Source organism: Pogoniulus pusillus, chromosome 10, assembly GCF_015220805.1.
Source record: "Pogoniulus pusillus isolate bPogPus1 chromosome 10, bPogPus1.pri, whole genome shotgun sequence".
Classification (NCBI taxonomy): domain Eukaryota; kingdom Metazoa; phylum Chordata; class Aves; order Piciformes; family Lybiidae; genus Pogoniulus; species Pogoniulus pusillus.
The window spans coordinates 30,153,657-30,177,547 of record NC_087273.1 but is presented as its reverse complement, the minus strand read 5'-3'; the positions used below and the strand labels follow the sequence as shown (position 1 = coordinate 30,177,547).

The following is a 23,891-nucleotide window of genomic DNA, read 5'->3' as shown; positions in this document are numbered from 1 at the left end:
CTGTTACCCCCAGCTCAGATCCCACCCAGACCCAGGGTCAATGGCGCTCCAGGAATAACAGCCAAATGTTAATGTTTCCCTGCTGAACTGCTCGAGAGAAAAGAAATGGGGCTGAAGAAGGCTAACACTTGACTTTCCAACAGACTTCTGGCCTAGAGAGCAGCTGGAGCAGATTTGTTCCCAGTTACACACAGCTGACTTGTAAAGGCTGTCACCAACTCATAGGCTCATAGGGAGGGAAGAGACCTCAGGAGGTCATCTAGTCCAACCTCTGGCTCCAAGCAGGGTCATGAAGAGGTTTTTTAAATGCTCCTGCCTTTGAAAAGTCATCCTCTTCTAGCTGTTATTGGATCAGCCCTGCCAGAAACAACTTAGCTGAGAGGCTGGAAAAAGTGTGTTTTAAACTCTATCTTTCCTTTCAGATAATGTAATATAAATGTCTAATAACCTGTACACATTCTTTTCTTTCTATATTTCTGACTAAGAATATAGGATAGAGGCTTCAGAAACAGAAATGAATCCTAAATCCCACTGGCTCTTCAGAACACTTGAAAATGTCCATATCAAGGCAGAGCATGTGGCTGCTTATCCTGGGAAGCAGCATCCACCCGTTTAAGGGCACACACAGGGAACGCAACAGAGTGCTTTCAATGCCAATTGATTTGCCCAGTAGCATCACATCTTGCTTAGGTATCAGGACTTTTTCCTGGACAAAAAAGCTCTGAGCTCTCCTTTCCACAAATCTATTGCCTTTCTGAGCTCAGATTAGGACACAAAGTAAGAATTGGGTGCATATACACATGAGAAATGCATGTGACTCCAGACAGTGCATCACTGAGACTGCTTTCTTTTCTGTGCTGATGCCTTTCACTCGGGCTCAGATAACTTGATCTGGCACTATTCACTGTTAAATTTTCCATACCAGCCACAGCTAAGCTTTGTTTAAATGAGGTTTGCTGAAGCTGTGCTGAAAGTGAGTTTAAAGGTTCACAGTATTTGGAGTGGATCCAGGCAGCTCTTTGTGCCTTCAACTCCCTTGGAAACTGTGGAGGGCTAGGGGCCGGGAGATTTGCATGAGCAAGTTCTACCCCTGACCCCAGCTCAAACATTAAGGGGAGCAGCAAGCAGCAATAGAAAATAGACACTGTGAGCCAAATTCTTCCTCCTCCTCTGGGTCCTCTTATCTACCTCTCTGATGTTTTGCCCTGGTAGCATTTGATATCCATGTATATGGTGGCACAGGACAGCACAGTGAGAAATCAAACTCTGGCAGAAACAGTTTTAGAAATAAGAAACGATGGCACTGGTTATACACTCTGGGTTGTGGTAGTTGGAGAAGAGCAGGCTACTTTTATTCAGATAATTGAAGTAGCAAGTTGCCTTTAGCCCCTGTAAGTAGCCCCTACTTCTTTAATAATAGCTGCACCTGCAGTATTGAATGCCGAATGTGTTACTTTGCAGCCGTGGCAGAAAACGCACTTGGTCTGCCCCCAGCTTTCTCCTTCTATAGTAACCTCCTTTCTCAGGAAGCAAGCTGTTGAATCAGTGTGAAAATCACTTTTATTGTATCTAGGTTGCTTTTGTTCTCCATTCTGTTAGGCGAAAAAAAGAAAGTCTGGTCACCCTATGACCTTGGAGCCCACAGACAACTTCAGATTTACCCAAAAAATACCACCCAAGAAACCAATCTCTCGTCTGAGTAGGAGAAGGGTTAGTTTGATAAAAGATGACTTTACCTTCCCCAAAGGCATCGTCTTCTTCTCCAGATGCAGTTGGATCCTCTTGGGCGTGCTGCATCATGGCAAGGACACAGCTCGGGGAGCAGGCAGAGCCGAGTACTTGAACTGGTTCCTACGCTACAGCTCGACTATTTCACCGCCTGCCTAAACATTTTTGGTGGCAACAACTTCCGCATCTGCCCTTACAAAAATAGTCTCATTCATGTGAACAACACTTCTTGTTTGTACGGGCAGCCTTTGAAATGGGTTTTGAGGTGGAGTGTCCTTACTGCTGAGAGGGAAGTTGCTTTTGAAAGCAGAGGCAGGCAGGACGAGCTCAAAACGCACCCTGCCCTGTTGCTGGGAACGCCGCTGCGCAGAGGCTGCCCTCTCCGCCCGGGTGCAGGGGTTTTGCATATGAATGTGAATGCTTTCTGCTGGCAGAAGTAGAACCAGGGACGACTTGCCTTGCTCAGGCTGCCAAAGCAATTGGCTTTCCCCCCAGGGACAGTTTGACCAAAATAATCCCCTTGGGCTCTGTCAGTGCTACGTATTGGTGTGATTTTGGTTTTTATCACGACAGCTCATTCTCATCCATGCTGGGGTGACCCATGGGGTGATCCATGAACAGGGGGACCAGTTGTAAAGCTGTAGGTGATGGCAGTTGTCTCACAGGACATGACTCTTCCTCTTAGGCTTTCCTGGGTCACTGCCTTTGGTGCACTGATAAACCTAAGGACCTTCCTGTAGATCATAGAATCATAGAATCAACCAGGTTGAAAGAGACCTCCAAGATCATCCAGGCCAACCTAGCACCCAGCCCTAGCCAGTCAACTAGACCATGGCACTAAGTGCCTCATCCAGGCTTTTCTTGAACACCTCCAGGGATGGTGCCTCCACCACCTCCCTGGGCAGCCCATTCCAATGCCAATCACTCTCTCTGCCAACAACTTCCTCCTAACATCCAGCCTAGACCTACCCCAGCACAACTTGAGACTGTGTCCCCTTGTTCTGTTGCTGGTTGCCTGGGAGAAGAGGCCACCCCCCACCTGGCTACAATGTCCCTTCAGGTAGTTGTAGACAGTAATAAAATCACTCCTGAGCCTCCTCTTCTCTGGGCTAAACACCCCCAGCTCCCTCAGCCTCTCCTCATAGGGTTTGTGTTCCAGGCCCCTCACCTGCTTTGTTGCCCTTCTCTGGACACCTTCCAGCACCTCAACATCTCTCTTGAATTGAGGGGCCCAGAACTGGACACAGTACTCAAGGTCAGGTGAACAATAGAAGAACATCAAAGTAAAAGGTGCTGTCTGTCAGTAATAAGCATATTTGAGCATCTCCATTAGTACTACCTCTGCTTCAGACTCATCCAGTGGGTCACTGTGTTTCTTGAACTTTGTAAAGCAACTGGACTCCTTCCTGCTAGGTCTCTCAGTTTATGTAGACTTTGCCGACATAAATGGGCTGCCTGGGGAGGTGGTGGAGTCGCTGTCCCTGGAGCTGTTCAAGGCAGGATTGGACGTGGCATTTGGTGCCATGGTCTAGCCTTGAGCTCTGTGGTAAAGGGTTGGACTTGATGATCTATGAGGTCTCTTCCAACCTTGGTTATACTGTGATACTGTGATACAAACTTGCTCTAAACTTGCACAAAAATACCTTTGGGCTTCACATAGGGTCTGAGTCCTGAGTAGTGCTGCTGACTTGACTGGGCCACTCAGGGACATTCATGTGCATACATGCACACATACGGATGCAGGTCTTTTCATGAGTAGTCACTCACGTCTCTGCTATCAAAAGTTTGTGTGCAATGACAGTGAAACTGTGCCAAGTTTTGATTGCTGAGTCTAATAGTTGCGTGAGTCGCCACACTCTTGAAGGCAAGAGCCCCAGCACAGCAGCAGTGATCACTACAGCTTCCAGTAGGTGAGTCACAAACAGATGTAGTGAGCTCATCTTTAATTATTATAGTTTGTTTTTTTTAAGCTCTAACAGTAGGCTTCTGCAGGGCTGGAAATGGAGACAGCTGTTCTCCTGGGCAGTGTACAATTTAAACTAGCCCAGTTGGAGAAAACAAGACAACAGATGGGACAGGTTCATTTGGTGCACCTGACCTAAGCTCAGCCCAGGCTTAGAGCCATGTTCCTTAACTCCTGTAGCAAATCCTGTGGTGGTACTTTGGTCATGATAGGAAGGTGAAAATCCCCTTCTCAGCTCAAGTACAGCCTTGCCTTGGGCACAGGTAAGGTGTCTCCTAGTCCCTGGCAAGTGGCACAGCATCCAACAGAGCTTGTGCCTCTCCCTTGATATCACAGTGAGTATTTCAGCTGTGCAACCTAGGGGCTGCTGCCTTGCCAGGTCCGGGAATCTGTATTTTCCTAGATGGATGTGGCCAAAGCCAAGATCCTCCTAGAACTGTTTTTTGTTTTGGTGAAGCAGTATGGCTTAACTGCCTGGTGGCTCCTCTGCCATAGCTGCAGGTCTCCTTGAGGAACACCTTTCCTAGGGGGCCCCCCGCATGCTTTGCTTTGTCTTAAAATTACACTTGTTTCAGTCACCGTGGAGTAAAAACAACAGCTTGTCCCAATGAGTAGGAGAAAGGCCTTGTTTCTGACCCTGCTGGATGGGCTTGGGAAAGTCACTTCTCCTTTCTGGACTTCCCCTCTCACCCTTTTCCTGCACTGCTTATTTGAAGAGACTTCTTCAGATAAGGACCATTTTTGATTAGGTGGTAGCTGCACCCTACTGTGTTCAATTGCAGTGTCTCTCTGCTTCTGCCACAGTGGTGAGAAGATGAAGATAGTGGTAAAAAGAGAGAAACATCATTATGAGGTGATAACAGGAAGCAGAGTGGAAGAGACAATCAGTAAGAAAACAGAGAGAGATGTGAGAAGAGGAATAAGAGGATGGAGACATGAAAGCTGCAGAGCAAATTATCATTCTGGAAGGATGTGATGCAGGAGGACAGCACTCCTCCGAGTGCTGCCTTCCAGGGTCAGAAACTGATGAGCTTGCAGAGCCTGGCAGGGTCAACACGTGAGAAAATTGCCAAGGGTGAGTGAAAGGAGAAGTGCAGAAGGAAAGGCAGTTACAGGCCTTAAAGCTTCCTGGCAATAGTCATTCCCAGCAATGGGTAGCTGTCATTGTATCATTTCCTTGAAAAAGCAGGAGGTGGATCAGAGAAACCTTGAGCCCCTGTAAAGTCGGTAACTAAACTGGCCTGGGTTGCTGTGGAACACATCAGTCCTGGGAGCCAGCATGGGGCAGAAAAGGTTTCATTGTTCCTGCTGAGGTGGGTTTTGGGGCTTGATTTAAATAAGTTGCAGGCTGAGTGATGCTACACATACAGATGTGAATGACTCAGACAGACAGACAGTGGAGCAGGAAGAAACCCAGGCAAAATATTCTGCGGCAGAAACTCTAACTTTCCTCTGTTGGCCTGCAGTTGGAGCTCATTGTAAATTGAACATGGGAAGTTTTAGCCATTTGCTGTGTCCTTCAGAAACACAAAGGAGTAAGCAACACTGCCCTGGTTATTGTGGCAGCTTCCTTTTGTGCTGCATTTCCCTGAGACTTAAAGTCAGCCTCTCCAGATGCCTGTTACCTTGACAGCCCTTTTTTCTTTTATTTTCGGGAATTAAAAGGCATCAAAAGCTGTCCTCTCTTCCGAAAACAACTGTCACCTGAATGAACACACCAGCCAGGCTTGTGATGAATGGTAATGACTCAGCCTCCGTCGCAGATGCACAAAGAGGAGTTGCTTTGATTTGTTCCCATTTGCCACATTGTCCCTTGACGATGCCTCACCTACATCTCTCGCAGCCTGCGATGTTCCTTCAGAAACTTGTCCCCCAGGGCAGCGCAGTGCTCTTTCCCTTGAGACAGGGTAAGTTAACGTGGACTAAAACCAGCTCACTTATACAGTTCTAGGATTCTGTGATTCTGTCCCTGGTCCCTGCCAGTTTGCATGCCCACATTTTGGCAGTTTACTGATCTCAATCACAGATTCACAGAATCACAAAATCATTGAGGTTGGAAAAGAAAAGACCTCTGAGATCAAGTCCAGCCCATAACCTAACGCTACGACATCACCTAATCCATGCCACAAAGTGCCACATCCAATCTCCTAATAAAGACCTCCAGAGATGGTGACTCCACCACCTCCCTGGGCAGTCCATTCCAGCACCTACTCACCCTTTCCATGAGGAAGTGCTTCCTAATATCCAGCCTAAACATCCCCTGATGCAGCTTCAGACCATGCCCTCTTGTCCTCTTACTGGTTGCCTGGGAGAAGAGCCTGACCCCCTACCTGACTATAACTAGGTAGTTGTAGAGAGCAATAAGGTCCCTTCTAAATTTCCTCTTCTCCAAGCTGAACAACCCCAGCTTGCTCACCCTCTCCACATAAGACTTTCCTTCCAGCCCCCTCACCATCATGCAGCCTAACAAAGAGGCTTCCTCCCTGTTTTAATTTGGGTTTCTTTTACCCTCTACCCACAAGTAGTACTTTTTGTGTCATTCTTGTTGAGCTGTTTGAAGACACAGTAGCTTTCCTTTTTACCTGTTGGCTAACAAAGCCCCACTCCAGATTAAAACCCCCCAAATCAATTTTGCAGTCAATGCAAAGCTCTCACGTGTGTGTTTTTCACGCAGCCACATCTGATACTGCTCTCAGAAAAAAGCCACCACCCATCCTCTAAAAACCTGTCAACAAAAAGCGGGGGAGCCCGAGGAAATGTCAAAAACAAGGGTGGATCAAGCAAGAGGAGGCAGATTTTAGAACAGCTCTTTTAAATCACCCCAGTCTCACTTTTCTTCCCCTGCAACTTACTTTATTAGAATCTCTGACCCAGGAGAAAAATCAAATGTTCATAGAATCATAGAATCATAGAATCAACCAGGTTGGAAGAGACCTCCAAGATCATCCAGTCCAACCTAGCACCCAGCCCTATCCAATCAACTAGACCATGGCACTAAGTGCCTCATCCAGGCTTTTCTTGAACACCTCCAGGGACGGTGCCTCCACCACCTCCCCGGGCAGCCCATTCCAATGCCAATCACTCTCTCTGTCAAGAACTTCCTCCTAACATCCAGCCTATACTTCCCCCAGCACAACTTGAGACTGTGTCCCCTTGTTCTGTTGCTGGCTGCCTGGGAGAAGAGGCCAACCCCCACCTGGCTACAATGTCCCTTCAGGTAGTTGAAGACAGCAATGAGGTCCCCCCTGAGCCTCCTCTTCTCCAGGCTAAACACCCCCAACTCCCTCAGCCTCTCCTCATAGGGTTTGTGCTCCAGGCCCTTCACCAGCTTTGTTGCCCTTCTCTGGACACGTTCCAGCACCTCAACATCTCTCTTGAATTGAGGGGCCCAGAACTGGACACAGTACTCAAGATGTGGCCTGACCAGTGCTGAGTACAGAGGCAGAATAACCTCCCTTGTCCCAATGATGTCTTATGATGTTTTATCTTCAGATACAGGACTAAAAGCCAAGACATTCTTAATGAAATAAACATAAAGAATGCTGCCATTTAGCAGTATTGGATGGGGCTGTTTTAATTCATCCTTACCAACACCTCCACGAGCACCAGGAAAAAAAAGTTGTCAATTTCTGCCCTTCAGAAGGGAGGTGTCTTAAACAGTTTCTGCCCTGCACATCTCCTCCTGCTCCAGCAAAAGTTGTGGTCTTGGAGGGTGAGTTAGTGCCCTACCTAGTTCTGGAGCTATTCTGGGGATCAAGACTATACTGAGGAGATAAAACAAGAAGGAGAAAAAGAGATAAAGGAAGGACAAATGACCCTAAGATAAAGACAGCATGAAGGAGTAGGTAAGAAAAGGTGGTTGACACCAGTTACTGGTTATTTTGGGAAAGGATGGATTTAGAGTACCTAAAGTTGTACTCTGGATATTGCTGCACTTTCAGTTCTGGTAAATTTCTTCCTCAGAAAGATGGAGTTACAATAACTCGAGTAGTTGTTAACTTATTTGTAAGTGCAAGGATGTGCTAGTTTGAAGCTAGCTAGAATGTTTTGGTGAGAAGAATTAGATTACAGGCTGTGAGAAGGAAACAATGGTGATGTCTACTTCACTCATAGGCTTGATGAGAGGTATAAGAACAAGAGCACAAAGGGAGTCGCTGTCTGGGCTTTGGGATGAACTTCTCTCTCTCTCTAACCTAACCTGCCGTCTGTGTGACTAATCCATCTGCTTCCTAATGCCCCTGGCCAACCTTCAAACCTACCTTAAACATAAGGCAACATCCAGGGTAAGGTAGAGGAGTGGGAGGAAGGTGGAAGGCTGGTTGGGAGCCCCTCCTGGGGACTCAGGTTTCTGGGAGCACTGTTGTGTTTCTGTATTACTTTTTAACTTGTATATTTTTTTATATAGCTGTATATACTGTAAATACCTGCTTGTATATTGTGCTAAGCTGTAAATATAAAGCTTCATTCAATTTCCAGAGCAACTGAGTCTAGCCTGGGTGATTTTCCAAAGTGGGGGGTGGGTAATACCCAAACCATCACAAAGGACTACTGGGACTTTGATTAAGTTTAGACTTTCTCTGCCAGTGACTGACTGCTCTTTGCTTTTTTTTTTCAGGGAAAACTTGCAAGAAGTTCTCCCTCTTACTGTAAAGTAGGTAAGTCAGCAGGCCAGGACAGTAGAAGACATAGCTCACTTCACAGAACTTCACAGAGCTCAGAAGCCCTGTGCATACTATAAAATACATACCATGGGTTTTGGAGAGCTGAAAAAAGGGCAGGCTGCAGGAACTAATCAATCAGCAGAAACAACAATGGTCCCTGAAGGTCCCTGCACTGTATCAGACCGTGTAGATGAGCTGGGTGTATGAACTGGCCTCTGGGAAAACTGCACTTTTGTGCCAGAGAGGATATGGTTCCAGACTGGGATGTAGTTAAGGGCACTTTTACTATGCAAAAGCCGTGGTGGCTGAAGAATTGCACACTGGAACCTCTAGCCTAGCTGATGTCCATGTTTATCTTGGACACCTCAGTCTGAGGGCCTGAAGGGAAGTCTACACACAGCCTTACACTCAGTGCCCCACTGGTTACGCACAACACAGTGAGCAGGAACCACAACACACATGTCTGTGCCCCTTTGTGTTCCTCACCATGTGAGCAGTGAACCCATCACTCACCCCAGAGGTGTGCCCATTCAGGCATCTAGCACATCTCACCAGGCCTATCAAAGTCTTTGGCTTTCTTCTGCTCAGAAAGCCATTTTTCACTCCAGTGTCACTTGGCTTATGAAAGTAAATCATTACCTTCTCACAGCAAAATACTAATTCAATTCAAAGAGAGGAAGCAAACCAACGTGGGCAAAACCCCTACAGAATTAATATAATCTTGAAAATTGTACTCAGTAAGTAGCTCACTGTGGTTCATTATCAGAAGAGGTCAAGTATGATTTTGCAGGGCTCAGCCTTGGATCTAGCATTATTCAATATATCCCTTAATATCCCAGATGATAGAATGGATATGATCCCAGTTATTACAATTGCAGATACCAGGCTGCCCAGGAGGCTACATACATTAGAGGACAGAATCAAAATGCAAGCTAATATTGGCAAACTGGAGAAGTGGTCTGGAAAAAATGAAATGCAAAAGAGCAAGCTCAAGCAAGAATAATCAGCCTCATATATGCAGGTGGAGGGAAGGCTGTTTAAATAGCAGGCTTTCAGCAAGGAGGCTGGAAGCAGCCAAACGGGTTTCAGCAATAGCACTTGAAAACAGCAGACAACTTCCTCACATCAGGTGTGATGAAAAGCAGAGAGATTAATTCCATCACTGGGGCTGGGGTTAGAAAAGCCTCTGCCAAGACAGAACATGGCTTTTGGGCATCTCAGTTCAAGGTGGATGGAGACCATTTAGTGGTAGTCCTGAGGGGAGTGACCAGACTGCTTGGAGGGTTAGAAAATGGAAAAGTAGGGAAAAGACAGGAGGAGTCAGAATCACTTCTTTTGAAGGACAGAAAATGAAAACAGGAGAAAAAGAGTAGTCCTCAGCCCTTCTTCACCTCTACACATACACAAGGAGTTGAGGACTTAGCAGAATGGAGGAAACAAGTTAGGAAGTAAATTAGGTAGCAAACTAGCAGAAACTGGGAAGAAGCAAGTTAGGGAAAAAAATTCTTTCCAGCAATCAAGACAGTGAAGCAGCAAATGCAAGCGCTTGTGTGAGTCATTGCTGAGTGAATCAGAGTGCTGATTTAACTTACAAAGCATCTCTAAAGCTTTTGAAGAACAGAGTAGACAAGTAGCTATTGGGAATAATGTAAGAAGAGTTGATACTGCCTTAGGGAAGGGCAGTGGGAGTAGGGAATCTCCTGAGGATAGACTCAGCGCTACTTTGTTGGAGCAGATGTTGAGTAATGCTGGATCTCTACTTATTAGATTTCTTGGTGACACTTAGCTGAGTGCTAAATTATCCCATTGTTTGAGGGGCCCAGCACATTCCAGTAGCTCTTGGCTGGAATGGGAATATCTTTGCTTTTTCATCAATGTAACTATCCCTACTATCTTTCTCCTCTGTAAGCTTCCACTTCCATTCTTTCTTCCTAGTTATTTTCACACCTATTCTTCTGTGATCCAGTGAGGTCATTGTCATCAGCAAAGTGTAGACAATGAATTTTCATTCTTTGATGATTAAATCATATGCTTCCATCCCCAATACACAATCAAGCCTCAGCAGTTCCCCCTTGTCTACAATGCATTCTTTTCACCAGTCTCTAAAATGCTATAAATGACTGTTTAAAGTGATTCTGCAGCTCTTTCACAGAGCACCACTTAACAGAGACTGGTGGACATAAGGAGCTGCTGCTGCTGCTTCTTCCTGGAAGAAGTTTGAAATTCAGGCCATGCCTTTGCCTCCAAACTGTGTAACAGGTAAGGTTCAAACTCCTCCTCTCTAGGGTTTTCTCTACCAGGCTCTATATTTGGAAGAACTGGAACAGCACTAAACCTTGCACCTCTGTTTCATAGAATGCTTCGAGTTGGAAGGAGCCTTTAAAGATCATCTAGTCCAACCACCCTGCAGTAAGCAGGGATATCCCCAATTAGAGTATGTTGTTCAGAGCCCCATCAGGGTTGATTTTGAAGGTCTCCAAGGACAGGGTGTCCAGCATCTGAGCAATCTGTTCAGTATTCCACCACCCTCATAGTAAAGAACTTCTTCTTAATGTCTAATGCAAATCTACCCCTCTCTAACTTAAAGCAATTGCCCCTTGTCCTAGTGCTGCTGGCCTTTGTGAACAGTCTCTCCCCAGCTTTCTTGTAGGTCACCTTCAGGTATTTGAAGGCCACTAGAAAGTCTCCCTGGAGCCTTCTTTTCTCCAGAATGAACAATCTCAACTCTCTCAGCCTGACTTTGTAGGAGAGGCACTCCAGCCCTCTGATAATTTTAAGGCCTTCTTCTAGGCTTATTCCATCAGGTCCTTGTCCTTACATTGAATGCCTCAGAGCAAGACACAGTACTCCTGGTAAGGTCTTAACAGAGCAGAGTGGCAGAATCACCTCTCTCAGTCTCTATCACATCATCCCCCACCCTGTATTGGCTGAGCTGACTCAGGTATGGGACCTTGCACCTGGCCTTGTTGAACCACCTGAGGTTCACCTGAGCCCACTTCTCCTGCTTGTACAGATCCCTCTGGATGACATCTCATCATGTGTTGTAGGAAGGCATCACTTCAGAGAAACACAGAATGGTAGGGGTTTGAAGGGACCTCTGGAGAAGAATCACCTAGTCCAAACTTTCAGTCTAGTTCACACAGGAAACTCCAAAGCTGCTGTGACACCAGCTTCACCACCTGCTGGAGACACCAGTGTGGTCATTTGGTTTCTACCTCAGTTTGGTTTCTGTGAAACCTTTGCAGGTACTGGGCCTGACTTAAGTGCTCTCTCCCAGGCTGTATCTTCTCATTTGTACCAATGTCCCAAGGAATCTGAGCATTTAAGCCCAAACTTAGTGGCAATGCCAACACTCAAGTTTTTGATCCTTCCCCGTTTACTTGTGGGGAACCGTGGTGCAGTTAGTAGTGGGTTTGTAAAAGATGGAGTATCTTGGATTTACAAAAGCAAACAAACAGTTGGCTCCAAAGGGTGGAAAAGCTCTCTTACATTGCCTGTTTTGCATATGCCAGGAAAGGAGAACTCTTCTATTTAGAACAAAAAGGTTGTTGAGATGTGCCTGTGTGATGGTTTGGGTGTTACCTGCACCCCCACACTTTGGAAAATCACCCAGATTAGACTCAGCCACTCTGGAAATGGAATGAAGCTTTGTATTTACAGCTTAGCACAATAAACAAGCAGATATTTACAATATATACTGCTACAGACAGAATATACAAGTTAAAAAGTAATACAGAAACACAACAGCCCTCCCAGAAACCAGAGTCCCCAGGAGGGGCTCTCAACCACCCTTCTACCTTCTTCCCACCCCTCTACCTTACCCAAGACTTTGCCTTACACCCAAGGACAATTGGAGAGTCAGCCAGGGGCGTTAGGAAGCAGATGGATTAGTCACACAGATGGCAGGTTAGGTTAGAGAGAGAAGTGCAGCCCAAAAAGCCCAGAGAGTGACACTGTTATCTATATTTATATTCTTATATCTCTCATCAAGCCTATGAGTGAGGTAGACATCACCATTGTTTCCTTTTCACAGCCTGTAATCTAATTCTTCTCACCAAAACACGCTAGCTAGGCTCAAACTAGCACAGCCTGTTCTAGTTTTCAGCAACTTTTCGAGAACTTTTACTGAAAAATGACCCAATTTTGTATTTGCAACTTCTTGTTGGCACATCAGTGCCACCCTGGTATCTAGTTCTCCAAATAATTGCAACAGCAGGATTTGCTTCTCCTTCTTCTGCAGTCCTAGAATAAAAGTGTATCTGAGAACGGAACCTGTGGTGAAGGAAGCCTCACCACAAGGGATCCCCACCCTTCTTGCCTTCCTCCTTGAGGAGGTGGCACAGGGCATGTGCAGGGGCTGAACATGGACAGGGCTGGTAATGGCTTTCTTGGAGGGATTGCTTCATTTTTACTCCTACAAAAAAAAGTGTTGGAAAGAGGATTCTTTTTTTTTTAATAGCATCTCTTTTTTTTTTTTTCAATGTGTTGAAGTTATTAGCAGCTCAGAGACAGAATAATGACCACAGCAGACTGATTTGGTACTTGTGTTGTTGGGTGCTTTTAACTGAAGAGCAACAATTCTCCCTTCCTAGCAAAGCACTGAGAGTCAAAAGAGTGGATGTGGACTTGGAGCCTATCAAAAGAAAGAAGTGAAGAGCCACATCTATATCTTCCAGGAAGAAATTCTGGCAGCTGGGTGAGAAAACAAAGATAATATTTATAGAGTATCTTAGAATGAGTAAGCCCCTGCAAACATTCACATGCATCTGCAATTCCCTACCTCAGAAAGGTATAGATGGGAAATAAAGAGCAGGTTTTCCACCTTCAGATGATGGATGTACATAAAATGACTGCTGTTGACCATGGTAACCTAAACAAATTTCACTCACAAAATGCACTTAAACCCTTCCATTAGAATAATAGAATCAAGCAGGTTGGAAGAGACCTCCAAGATCATCCAGGCCAATCTAGCATCCAGCCCTAGCCAGTCAACCAGACCATAGCACTAAGTGCCTCAGCCAGGTTTTTCTTGAACACCTCCAGGGACAGTGACTCCACCACCTCTCTGGGCATCCCATTCCAGTTCCAATCACTCTCTCTGTCAAGAACTTCCTCCTAACATCCAGCCTATACTTTCCCCAGCACAACTTGAGACTGTGTTCCCTTGTTCTATTGCTGGTTGCCTGGGAGAAGAGGCCACCCCCCACCTGGCTACAACCTCCCTTCAGGTAGTTGTAGACAGCTGATTGTACAAGGTGAGAATTTTGGTTCCCTCCCGCTGCATTGCTGCACTAATACTTAGCTGGCTCAGGAAAAGATCACCACCCACTGCATCAGTGTTTCTTCAGCAGCCTTGATTTTGTTAATCAGGCTGTCTTTCATCCTGGCCTTGTTTGCTGAGAGAACTACTTCAGAGAGAGCCGTACAGCACAAAAAGAAGTAAAAACAGCAGCACGAGTTTCAGCAAAATGTGGCACTCTATGCAATTTTTTTCCCCTGTTTACATCTCCTGAATTTGCTTTTTCTGGCAAGTTTAACTCTCATGTAGAAACCACCGCCCTACACAGGTCAGTGAGATGTTCTCCTAAACAGCTGTGGGCCACGGAGTTAGTTTCTCAAAGCAAACAAAAAATGGCTCAGTTTGAAGTACAAGTGTTAGTGAGCTTTAGTATTTTACATGGCAGGCAGTTCAGAAACAATACTCATTGCTGACAGAAAACAACATAAGCTAGTCAAAAGGAAACCCAGAACTTAGCATGTCCTCGTGGGCAGACCCTTTGTTCTAGTACAGAATGATGCTGTGGTCGATCCAACAGCCTCAGCACAGGTTTTGCTATTGCAGAACAGACAAGCAACTGGCAGTAGCAAAGTAGTGACCTACAGTGAGCAACAAAGCAGCTCTTGTGGAAGACACACCAGCGTGCCCTACTTCATGCTTTCTTCATGCAGAGTACTACTGCTTGTGCAAAAAGCTTTAAAGGGATGTGCTAGTTTGAAGCAGGGTAGAATGTTTTGGTGAGAAGAACTAGACCATAGGCTGTGAAAGGAAAACAGTGGTGATGTCTGCTCCCCTCAGAGTCTTGCCGAAGAAGAAAGGAAAACATTAGATAACACTCTCACCATTTTTGTTGCACTCTGCCTTGAGTTTCTGACTGAGCTGCATCTCCCTAACCTCACCTTCCACTCACCTTTGCTTCTTCACCTCTTGGCTGAACCTCTATTCTTCTTTAGGACTGGGGTAAGGTTGAGAGGGGCAGGGGGAAGGTGCAGGGGTGGTTGAGAGCCCCTCCTGGGGACTCAGGTTTCTGGGAGCGGAGTTGTGTTTCTGTATTACCTTTTACCTTGTATATTTCTGTCTATAACTGTATATACTGTAAATATCTGCTTGTATATTGTGCTAGCTGTAAATAAATAGCTTCAGTTATATTCCCAGAGCCGACTGAGCCTAGTCTGGGTGATTTCTAAAGGGGGGTGGGGAACACCCAAACCATCACAAGGGAGAAGTGGGGGAAAGTAGTTTAATTTAACAGAATAACATAATTATTTTAGTTGGAAAGGGCCTTTAAGAGTCCACTTCATGCTGCCCACCCAGTTCTGGAGACAGGCAGCAAGATGTTACTCCTTGGAGAGCATGGCAGGGATGGAGCAGCCTGAGTGTGGACTGGTTGGTGGGCAGCAGTGGGCACTGCCCAGCAGGCAGCAGCTCACCTTTGCCGATGCTGCATCGGCTGCAGTGTCAGGCAGAGCCCCAGGGAGAACCTCTCCCCACTTCTCACTGGGTGGCTGCCTCTGACACAGCACCCTGCTGTCCTGGCAGGCCCCAGGCTAGTGAGACACAAGGTGTTACCCCTCTTCCCTGCTCCTCTGCAGAGGCTGGCCAGGATAGGGATGAAATGTAAGTTGAAAGAAAAAAAGATTAATTTTTTTGTTCATTATACATCTTAAGCAACAGCAGCTACATGGATATCTAAGTATAAGATCTTTTACCCTCCCACCTTTCCAATAAATTAGCATGCTGAAGTCCACACATGTGAAAAACAGGATGACAATGCCAAAACTGACACACAGGAAGACTGTTTCCTTCTGACAAGGGTTTCATCATGTGGGCCAAGCTGGATGAGAACAATTTCTGAACCTTTCTGCTCCCAGTGGAGAATTGCCCCTGCAGCAGCTTTGATAACTATCCAAAACTGCCTGGTTTGCCCTGGTGACAGGCCCTCTCTCAGTAGTTGATACCCAGAAAGCCTCACATTGTCGAAGTAAGAAAAGCCCAACCCCCATGAGCTGCTCTCCAGTGAAACTAGGTTGCTCAAAAACATCTGAGAAAGGTGGGAAATGAAGGCTGCCCTTTTGAAGTAGATAGACTGTCTTTTGGAGCAGAGCAGAACAGAGAAGAAAGGCAGCTGGTGACATATTCAGTGCAGTGCTGGCTCCATCTGAGCCTTCTTTTATCAGCCAACTTTTAAATTAATCTCAATCTGGTCTCTGAATCTTGCTGGCAACTTTTCCAGTAAACTTAGGACTTAGAAGAAGCTAAAGAAAGATGCTAAGCAGACAAATTTATCTTAGGGTTTCCAGGTGTGAGCAGCAGTGCCTGGGAAGCTGTTTGTGGAACTGTAGGTTGTTGTGGGATGATCTTCTCCAGCACTGCATAACTTTTGCATGCAGGGTGAGCAGGCAAAGCCCACCATAAACCAAACCTGCTAACACTCATGAGCTGACACTCAGTGCTTGCATCTTAAGTAAATAATTAAGTGAATCCAAGTCTTTTGCTTTTATTGTGCTTTCTTTCCTAAGAGCGAATGATGATGTAGGGTTTTTTGTCTCTTAGCATGCAAGCAATGTTATTGTCACCCAAAATGTTTTCTGTTACAACCCACAACTGATGAACAGAGCAGACAAGATGAGGCATTGCTGTGCTGGAAGGATGTCACTGGGGGCTGTAGGAAAGCTAGAGGTCAGAAGGAAACACCCCTGACCCTCACCACACAAGAGGTTAGGAAACTGAAATCTCCAGGATAGTTTCTCTTCATTTCTTTGCATTATTTAGACTTGCCCTTTGAGTACCTTGTCTGACTGACAGCCTGACTCTGTTTCTTCTCTCTTTGCCTCATGAGGCTGGGATGCTGCCTAATGCCAATCATCCAAACACCCCTTTCCAAACTGCCCACTTGTCCCTGTGCCAAGTCTGAGGACTTGTGATAGATTAAAGGAAGGTAAAAATGGTCTCTTGTCTGGAAGGTTTCAATGAAATCCTCTCAAGGTCAAGAATTCATCACTGCTCTACATGAAGAAGGCTTTTTCCATTTTCAAGGCCAGATTAAACTCATGAGGAATGCAACAAGCCTGCAATTATGACTTTAGGCTAGACTGCACTGTAGAAGATGCAATAACTTGTGGAATGAATCACTAAAGTTGAAGCTGCCATTTATTTGTTTTTTCCTTAGTGGTCAAGGTTGAGCATATGAGGAAACTAACTCAGTGTAGGTGGATCACAGAATACATTAACAGCATAGCAGCAACAGAAGGACTGACCCAGTCCCACTGATTTCCAGGTTTGGGGTTTTTTAATTACTTTTTTTCTTTCTCAGGAGCTACCAGAACACCAGCACACTGAGATTTTGGCCTATGATCTCCTGTTCCTTCACCTCAGTCTCCTCCTCAGCTACAGCCAAGTGACTCCACCAAGCCCTAGTGAAGTTGAGCAAGCAACTGTGAGCAATCTTTGCTTGTTCCAAGCCCTCTTTTCTGAGAACAGGGAAGGCAAAGCATAGCTGTGCTGCTCAGAACAGCCTCCACCTTTCAGACCTGACTGCAGGTGAGCTTTCACCCTGCTGTTTCTTGCTCCACACCCCAGTGAGTGAAGCAAAACCATCTGAAACATGCTCTGTCCACAGTGACTGGCCCATGCTGATGGAGCTGGCAAGCTTCCTTGAACCATTCACCAGCCCAAACTGCTCTTCATTAGCTTGCTTCTCCTAACACACACAGCAATGTAATTACATCCATTAAAAAAAAAAAAAGCCTTACAATCCAGAAGTAAAGAGATCACCAAATTAAAACACTCCACTGCTCCACTGCACACACTCATCTCTTTGGGAACATGAAAAGAGAATAAGTGAGCTATGGCAGATGCCAGCCATGCTGCCTGGCACACCCCTGAAGGGTGTGCTTGCCATGGCATGAGTTTAGCCATGTACCTTGAGTGGAAATGGAATACAGCTCCTTGCAGGCTTGTGCAGTGTTCACTTAACCTAGATTTGAGAAAATCCCTCTGAGGAAAGCATTTTGTGTAACAGTAACAGTAGTAGCCCGTTCTGAACATCAGGGTTATCTTCCTTTTCATAGCCAGTGCTCAGAATGCCTGGCAATAGGCATATTAGCACTGTCTGTGGATAGCATTACCTCCTGAACTTCTTGAAGGAAAGGCATCACAAAGCAGAGCTGGGCACTTCTCTTGCCTGAGCTGTATTTAAGAGGATGCTTCTGTGTTCTAAAAGAGAGAGGTTCCCAAGAGCACATAAATATATTATAGAGCAGCAGTTCACTCAATAATTAATTTTCAGCAAAGATAAGATTTTATTTCAACCAGAATGGCATGAAAAGCCTTTTGGATTCTCTCAGTCTGTAAGTGAAAACCTGATGTGAAGGAGGCTCAGCCACCATGATCTGATACTCATGCAATAACATCCTGACTTCATTGAGGAGGAAATGCAATTTTCTGTGCTATCTCTCAGTAATAGAAGTATAGAGTGCACCAAGGACTAAATCCCTTTCCTCTTATTTTGTAATTAGAAATGATCTTCCAAAGTGCTAGAATTGCAACAGCTCAGAGGATCATCCCATTCATTTCCACCAGCAGTGAGCTCTTCACCCACTTGTTGCCTCTTGGGACGAGTAACTCTATCTGGGCACAAGAAACTCTTTCCATGAGTATGCTCGGTGGCAGGCAGTGAGGAAGCTATGCTTTTGTCAGGAAGATGCCTGTGTGGTAATGTTGGGTTAAGAGAACAACCTATAAAAGAGGAAGGATTTGACACACAAAACCTTCATGAAAAAGGAAAGTGCTACTAAGCTGGCTACTTTGAGTACTTTCTTGCATACAAAGGTGTACAGGATTCTGGCTGAACGACTTACAAACCACCTATACTAAATTTTACTCTTGAGTTCTCAGCATTATTAATGTCACTGTTCAGAACCCAACAGCAGATAAACAACTAACCCTACATGGTATTTTAATGTAGTTTTCTGCATTATACAGGGGTTTTATAATAACATAATAATGTTATACAGGGGTTTTGTAATAACATAATAATGTTATATATGTAGTATATATGTATAATGTAAAGTAACATAAGAGTGTTACTTTGTTTATCATCCCCAGCAGACCCTGTCAAGGCAGTATCTCAGCACAGGGGGTGACAAGGGCAGCCCCAACACAGCCCTTCCTTGCACAGGCAGCAGTACCTCCTTGCATCACTATGGTGGTCTGAGGGGTTCCAGGTTATCCCAGACACTCTAAGAAAACTAAGAGGCTGAGATCCATCCCAGGGGATGAACTAGTTGCCCTGGGATGTTGTATAAATCCCATAAACCCTGCAAACACTTTAAAAGTAAGCAGCAGGGTCAATTTGCTCTCTTTTCTCCCTGCCTTTCAGCTCTCCAGAGGGTAACTCGGTAACTATGTAAGCAGTATCCTGCTTGGGCCTAATGGGAGACAACAGGGGATGGGAGAAAGTGAGCACTGGGGGGGTGGTGGTTGTTTTTGTGGTTGGCTTGGGGGGAAGGTGTTGGGAGAATTCTCCTGGATTAGGTGTTAAGGATTCAGTATCCCCTATTTTTTCCTGCACATTTTTAAATACAACCCCTCTGTATTTTCTTCTCCAATTCAGCAAGAGCATTATTATTTTACTGCCCTTTTTCCTTAGAAAAAAGAGGAAAGTGCAATAATCTCAGGCTGTCATGCTCTGACACAAAAGTCTATGACAACCACCCTTCCTGTCCCACCATGTCAACCATCAGCAGTGTGTTCAAGGGGCAGACCCACTTGTCATCTGAGAGGCTGAGAGAAGTAAATGAAAGCTGCAACATCTGAATAGAATAGAATCATAGAATCAGCCAGATTGGAAGAGACCTCCACGATCAGCCAGTCCAACCTAGCACCCAGCCCTGGCCAGTCAACTAGACCATGGCAATAAGTGCCTCAGCCAGGCTTTTCTTGAACACATTCAGGGACAGCGACTCCACCACCTCCCTGGGCAGCCCATTCCAATGCCAATCACTCTCTCTGGCAAGAGCTCCCTCCTAACACCCAGCCTTTACCTCCCCCAGCACAACTTGAGACTGTGTCCCCTTGTTCTGTTGCTGGTTGCCTGGCAGAAGAGACTGACCACCACCTGGCCACAACCTCACAGTATCACAGTACCACAGTATCACCAAGGTTGGAAGAGACCTCATAGATCATCAAGTCCAACCCTTCACCACAGAGCTCAAGGCTAGACCATGGCACCAAGTGCCACGTCCAATCCTGCCTTGAACAGCTCCAGGGACAGCAACTCCACCACCTCCCTGGGCAGCCCATTCCAGTAGCCAATGACTCTCTCAGTGAAGAACTTTCTCCTCACCTCAAGCCTAAATTTCCCCTTCAGGTAGTTGTAGACAGCAATGAGGTCCCCCCTGAGCCTCCTCTTCCCCAGGCTGCACACCCCCAGCTCCCTCAGCCTCTCCTCACAGGGCTGTGTCCCAGGCCTCTCACCAGCTTCGGTTAGCCCCTAGGCCATAACTTTACCAATAAAAGCAAGGCACAGCAGCTGCTGGTGACACAGTTTTGTTTAAAGCCAGGAAGAACTCATGTGAGTTTGGCATCCATCCCCCAGTTTATCCAGAAGGTGTGAAAATGAGACATGGGGAGGTTCTCCTTCAGTGAGAATGCTGCCATCAAAAGGTAGTAACAAAGGCCTAACTACTGTGTGGCTGACAGCCCCCAGGCAGGCTGCTGCCTCACAGAATCACAGAATCAAGCAGGTTGGAAAAGACCTTCAGGATCATCAAGTCCAACCACAGCAAGGACTGAAGCTGCTGTGGCAACAGGGTGAGCTTGTAGCCATTGCCAGTGAATCCACTGGCAGCAGCAGGAGTGAAGCAGCAGCTGGGCTGATCTCTCAATACCAGCTGGCTCTTACTCCTGCTTTTTCTGTGGTAGTTATAAAAGCTTTTTCTTCCACATTGCTAATCTCCCAGTGCTGTTTCTGGTGGGAAAGAGCTGTCCCTATTTCCTACCAACCTTCTGTGAATTTTTGTGCCAGCAGTTTTAGATCTCATTGCAATGGGTTTCTTCAGATTTCCTCAGTCTGAAATGCTATGGCGTTCAATAGCTCCAAGTGCAGGGTGCTGCACTTTGGCCACAACAACCCCATGCAGAGATACAGGCTGGGGTCGGAGTGGCTGGAGAGCAGCCAGACAGAAGGGGATCTGGGGGTGCTGATTGATACCCGCCTGAACATGAGCCAGCAGTGTGCCCAGGTGGCCAAGAGAGCCAGTGGCATCCTGGCCTGCATCAGGAATGGTGTGGTCAGCAGGAGCAGGGAGGTCATTCTGCCCCTGTACTCTGCACTGCTTAGACCACACCTTGAGTACTGGGTTCAGTTCTGGGCCCCCCAGTTTAGGAGGGACATTGAGATGCTCGAGCGTGTCCAGAGAAGGGCGACGAGGCTGGGGAGAGGCCTTGAGCACAGCCCTACGAGGAGAGGCTGAGGGAGCTGGGATTGTTTAGCCTGGAGAAGAGGAGGCTCAGGGGAGACCTTATTGCTGTATGCAGCTACCTGAGGGGAGGTTGTGGCCAGGAGGAGGTTGCTCTCTTCTCTCAGGTGGCCAGCACCAGAACAAGAGGACACAGCCTCAAGCTGCGCCAGGGGAAATTTAGGCTGGAGGTGAGGAGAAAGTTCTTCACTGAGAGAGTCATTGGACACTGGAATGGGCTGCCCGGGAAGGTGGTGGAGTCGCCGTCCCTGGAGCTGTTCAAGGCAGGATTGGACATGGCACTTGGTGCCATGGTCTAGCCTTGAGCTCTGTGGTAAAAGGTTGGACTTGATGATCTGTGAGGTCTCTTCCAACCTTGGTGATACTGTGTGATACTGTGATATGTGTTCCTGCCATAAGAATGCCACTCATAGCTAGGAACCATTTTTCCTACATTAGTTATTCATTCTTCTGTGTGGTGAACGTGGGAGGTGTTATGAATCCACGGTAGGAGACCTGGAGGTAGACTCATTTGCTTATGTAGGCAATAAAGGTATTAAATTTCTCTTATCACCAAGATGGTGAAAAACTTGATTTCTTTCATTTCCTCCATCACAGCAGCAATGACTGCCAGCATGAGCACAGAGTGTGATCTGTTCAGAAGATACACAGTTGCTAGACTAGATCTGTTCTCATCACTTGCAAAAGGAAGAGCAGGAAAGTAGGCATTTAAGGGATAACATCAAGTATTTAGGAGACAGAATCTGCAGAGCGTAAAATGAAAGATTTAATCTCAGTCTTACCCTAAAGACCTGGGTTTGTTTTGATGTCTGCTATCTACTGCCCAAATCCAAATGAAAAGTTAGAAGACATTCTGTACAGACAAGGCAGAGTTCGAAATCATCTCATTTGGGAATGTTGTCACTCAGGGTTTTGTTTCTGTCTGTGTCAAAGCATAGACCTTAATGACCAGGTGAGGTGGTCAGAGGTTTCATTCAAGTTTAAAAGGAGATAGATGAAGACACATCTTTTTTGTTTCTTTATAGTTCTACAGTTTTACCTTTTCTCTTGGCACAAAAGATCCCAGATCAAACGCCCACAAAACCCAGCCACTTTAAAAAACAGCCAGGCCTTACTGATGAGCATGCAAGTGGCACTCAGGAGCTGCAAGGGGACAGACATAATCACAAGGCTGGTACTCCTCAGCAAGGAGGATGTAGGTACCAGCAGCCAGTACCAGATGCAACATCTCCCTTATGAGGAAAGACTGAGGGAGCTGGGGCTCTAGCTTGGAGAAGACTGAAAGGTGACATCCTTAATGTTTAGAAATGCATGAAGTGTGAGGGTCAGGAGGATAGAGCCAGGCTCTTCTCAGTGATATCCAGTGACAGGATGAGGGGCAATGGGTGCAAGCTGGACCATAGGAGGTTCCACATGTACATAAGTAAAAACTTTTTCACTGTGTGAGTGACATAATATTGGAATGGGCTGCCCAGAGAGGTTGTTAAATCCTCTCTGTAGACATTTAAAACCCACCTGCACGCATTCCTGTGTAACCTACTCGAGGTGATCCTGCTCTGGCAGGTGAGTTGGGTTAGATGACCTTTGAAGGTCCCTTCCAACCTCTAACATTCTGTGATTCTGTGAAAGTTTTGTCTGATGGTGGGAAAGAGAATGAAAAAGATAGTAACACTCAGAGCAACACCAGGACCTGAACAGTAACTCAAAGCCACAGAGATAGAAGAAACAGAGGGACATGACCCAAAGAGCCAAGATATGGTAACACTCTTAGGCAGAAAACACTCCCCCAGATGCCCAATGCAGTTATAATGATTCAATAGTCAGTTGCAGTGGCCCTCAGGGACACTGCAGGTGTTACACACCAGGGCACACTGCTGTGTGTATGTACTGCTGGAAGCATGGCTAGAAAATATTGATAGTGCCTCCAATGCCTGCACACCCCTGCTGTGCTCAGCCCTGAGCTCTCATACTCTGCTCTGAACACCTCTCTGCCCAGATCCCACAGTCCCACCATCACCTGCCCCAGGCAGAAACACACTCCTGAGGACAAGGGCTCAGTGGTAGCTGGTTTTGCCTAGAGCTTTCTTCTGCTTTCCTTGCATGATTTCACTTCTGGTCATGTTCAGAATGTTCCCTCTAATGAATCATTGCACTTCACTTCAGAAAGTACAACTTGCACAGCTATTTTTGCTGAATATCTCAGTGCTGAGGAAAGGGCTGGTAGAGGAAGATCCCTTATTCAATTGTTCCCTGGAGGCTAGAGAGACTCCAAGCTGGGCATCCCAATCAGCACAGAAAGACCTGCCTTTGAAGGCCTGATGTTCAAGATATCAATGCTGACTGTGGGAGTTAGGGTTCCCTTCTGCTCCCAGACTGTGAACAAGTCAAGGAACCATCAGACCCAAAGCACTGCAGATCAAAACTGAGGTTTGAGTAAACACTGATACCACCAGCAGTAATGCACCACCCACAGTAGTGCACCATGCACACATTTGTCAGCCTTTCTGGGTTTGGGCTAGCCTCCTAGTTTTTTTCCAGAGGCAAGAATCAGTCCTGGACTCCTGTCTTCCTAGGCCATCCCAGCACTTGCAGACATTGTCCAGAATGCAGCCAGCAAATAAATGCTTCAACCAGAGGCTTTCAACAAGGTCCCAGTGACATTCCACAGGACAGTCCAGCAGCGGTGACAGCTGACACAGCCACATGAAGTCTCACAACCCATGGCAATGAGAAGCAGGCAAGGCTGCCTCGGGTGGGGGAAGGCAGATGGTTCCATCCAT

General features: G+C 46.2%; 1 protein-coding gene across 4 annotated transcripts in view; it reads right to left on the bottom strand.

Annotated features, from left to right (window-relative positions):
* The window catches only part of RIPOR2 (RHO family interacting cell polarization regulator 2), a 127,602-nt gene that overhangs the window by 75,954 nt on the left and 27,757 nt on the right, over window positions 1–23,891 (bottom strand). Inside the window, exon 1 of one of the 4 annotated variants that reach the window (XM_064150108.1) lies at window positions 1,737–1,882. The exons of the other annotated variants lie outside the window; for them this stretch is intronic. Within the exon in view, the coding sequence (XP_064006178.1) occupies window positions 1,737–1,800 (64 nt within the window). The 5' untranslated portion in view covers window positions 1,801–1,882. Of the gene's footprint in view, window positions 1–1,736; window positions 1,883–23,891 lie in introns of those variants that run through there. 4 annotated transcript variants of the gene reach the window in all.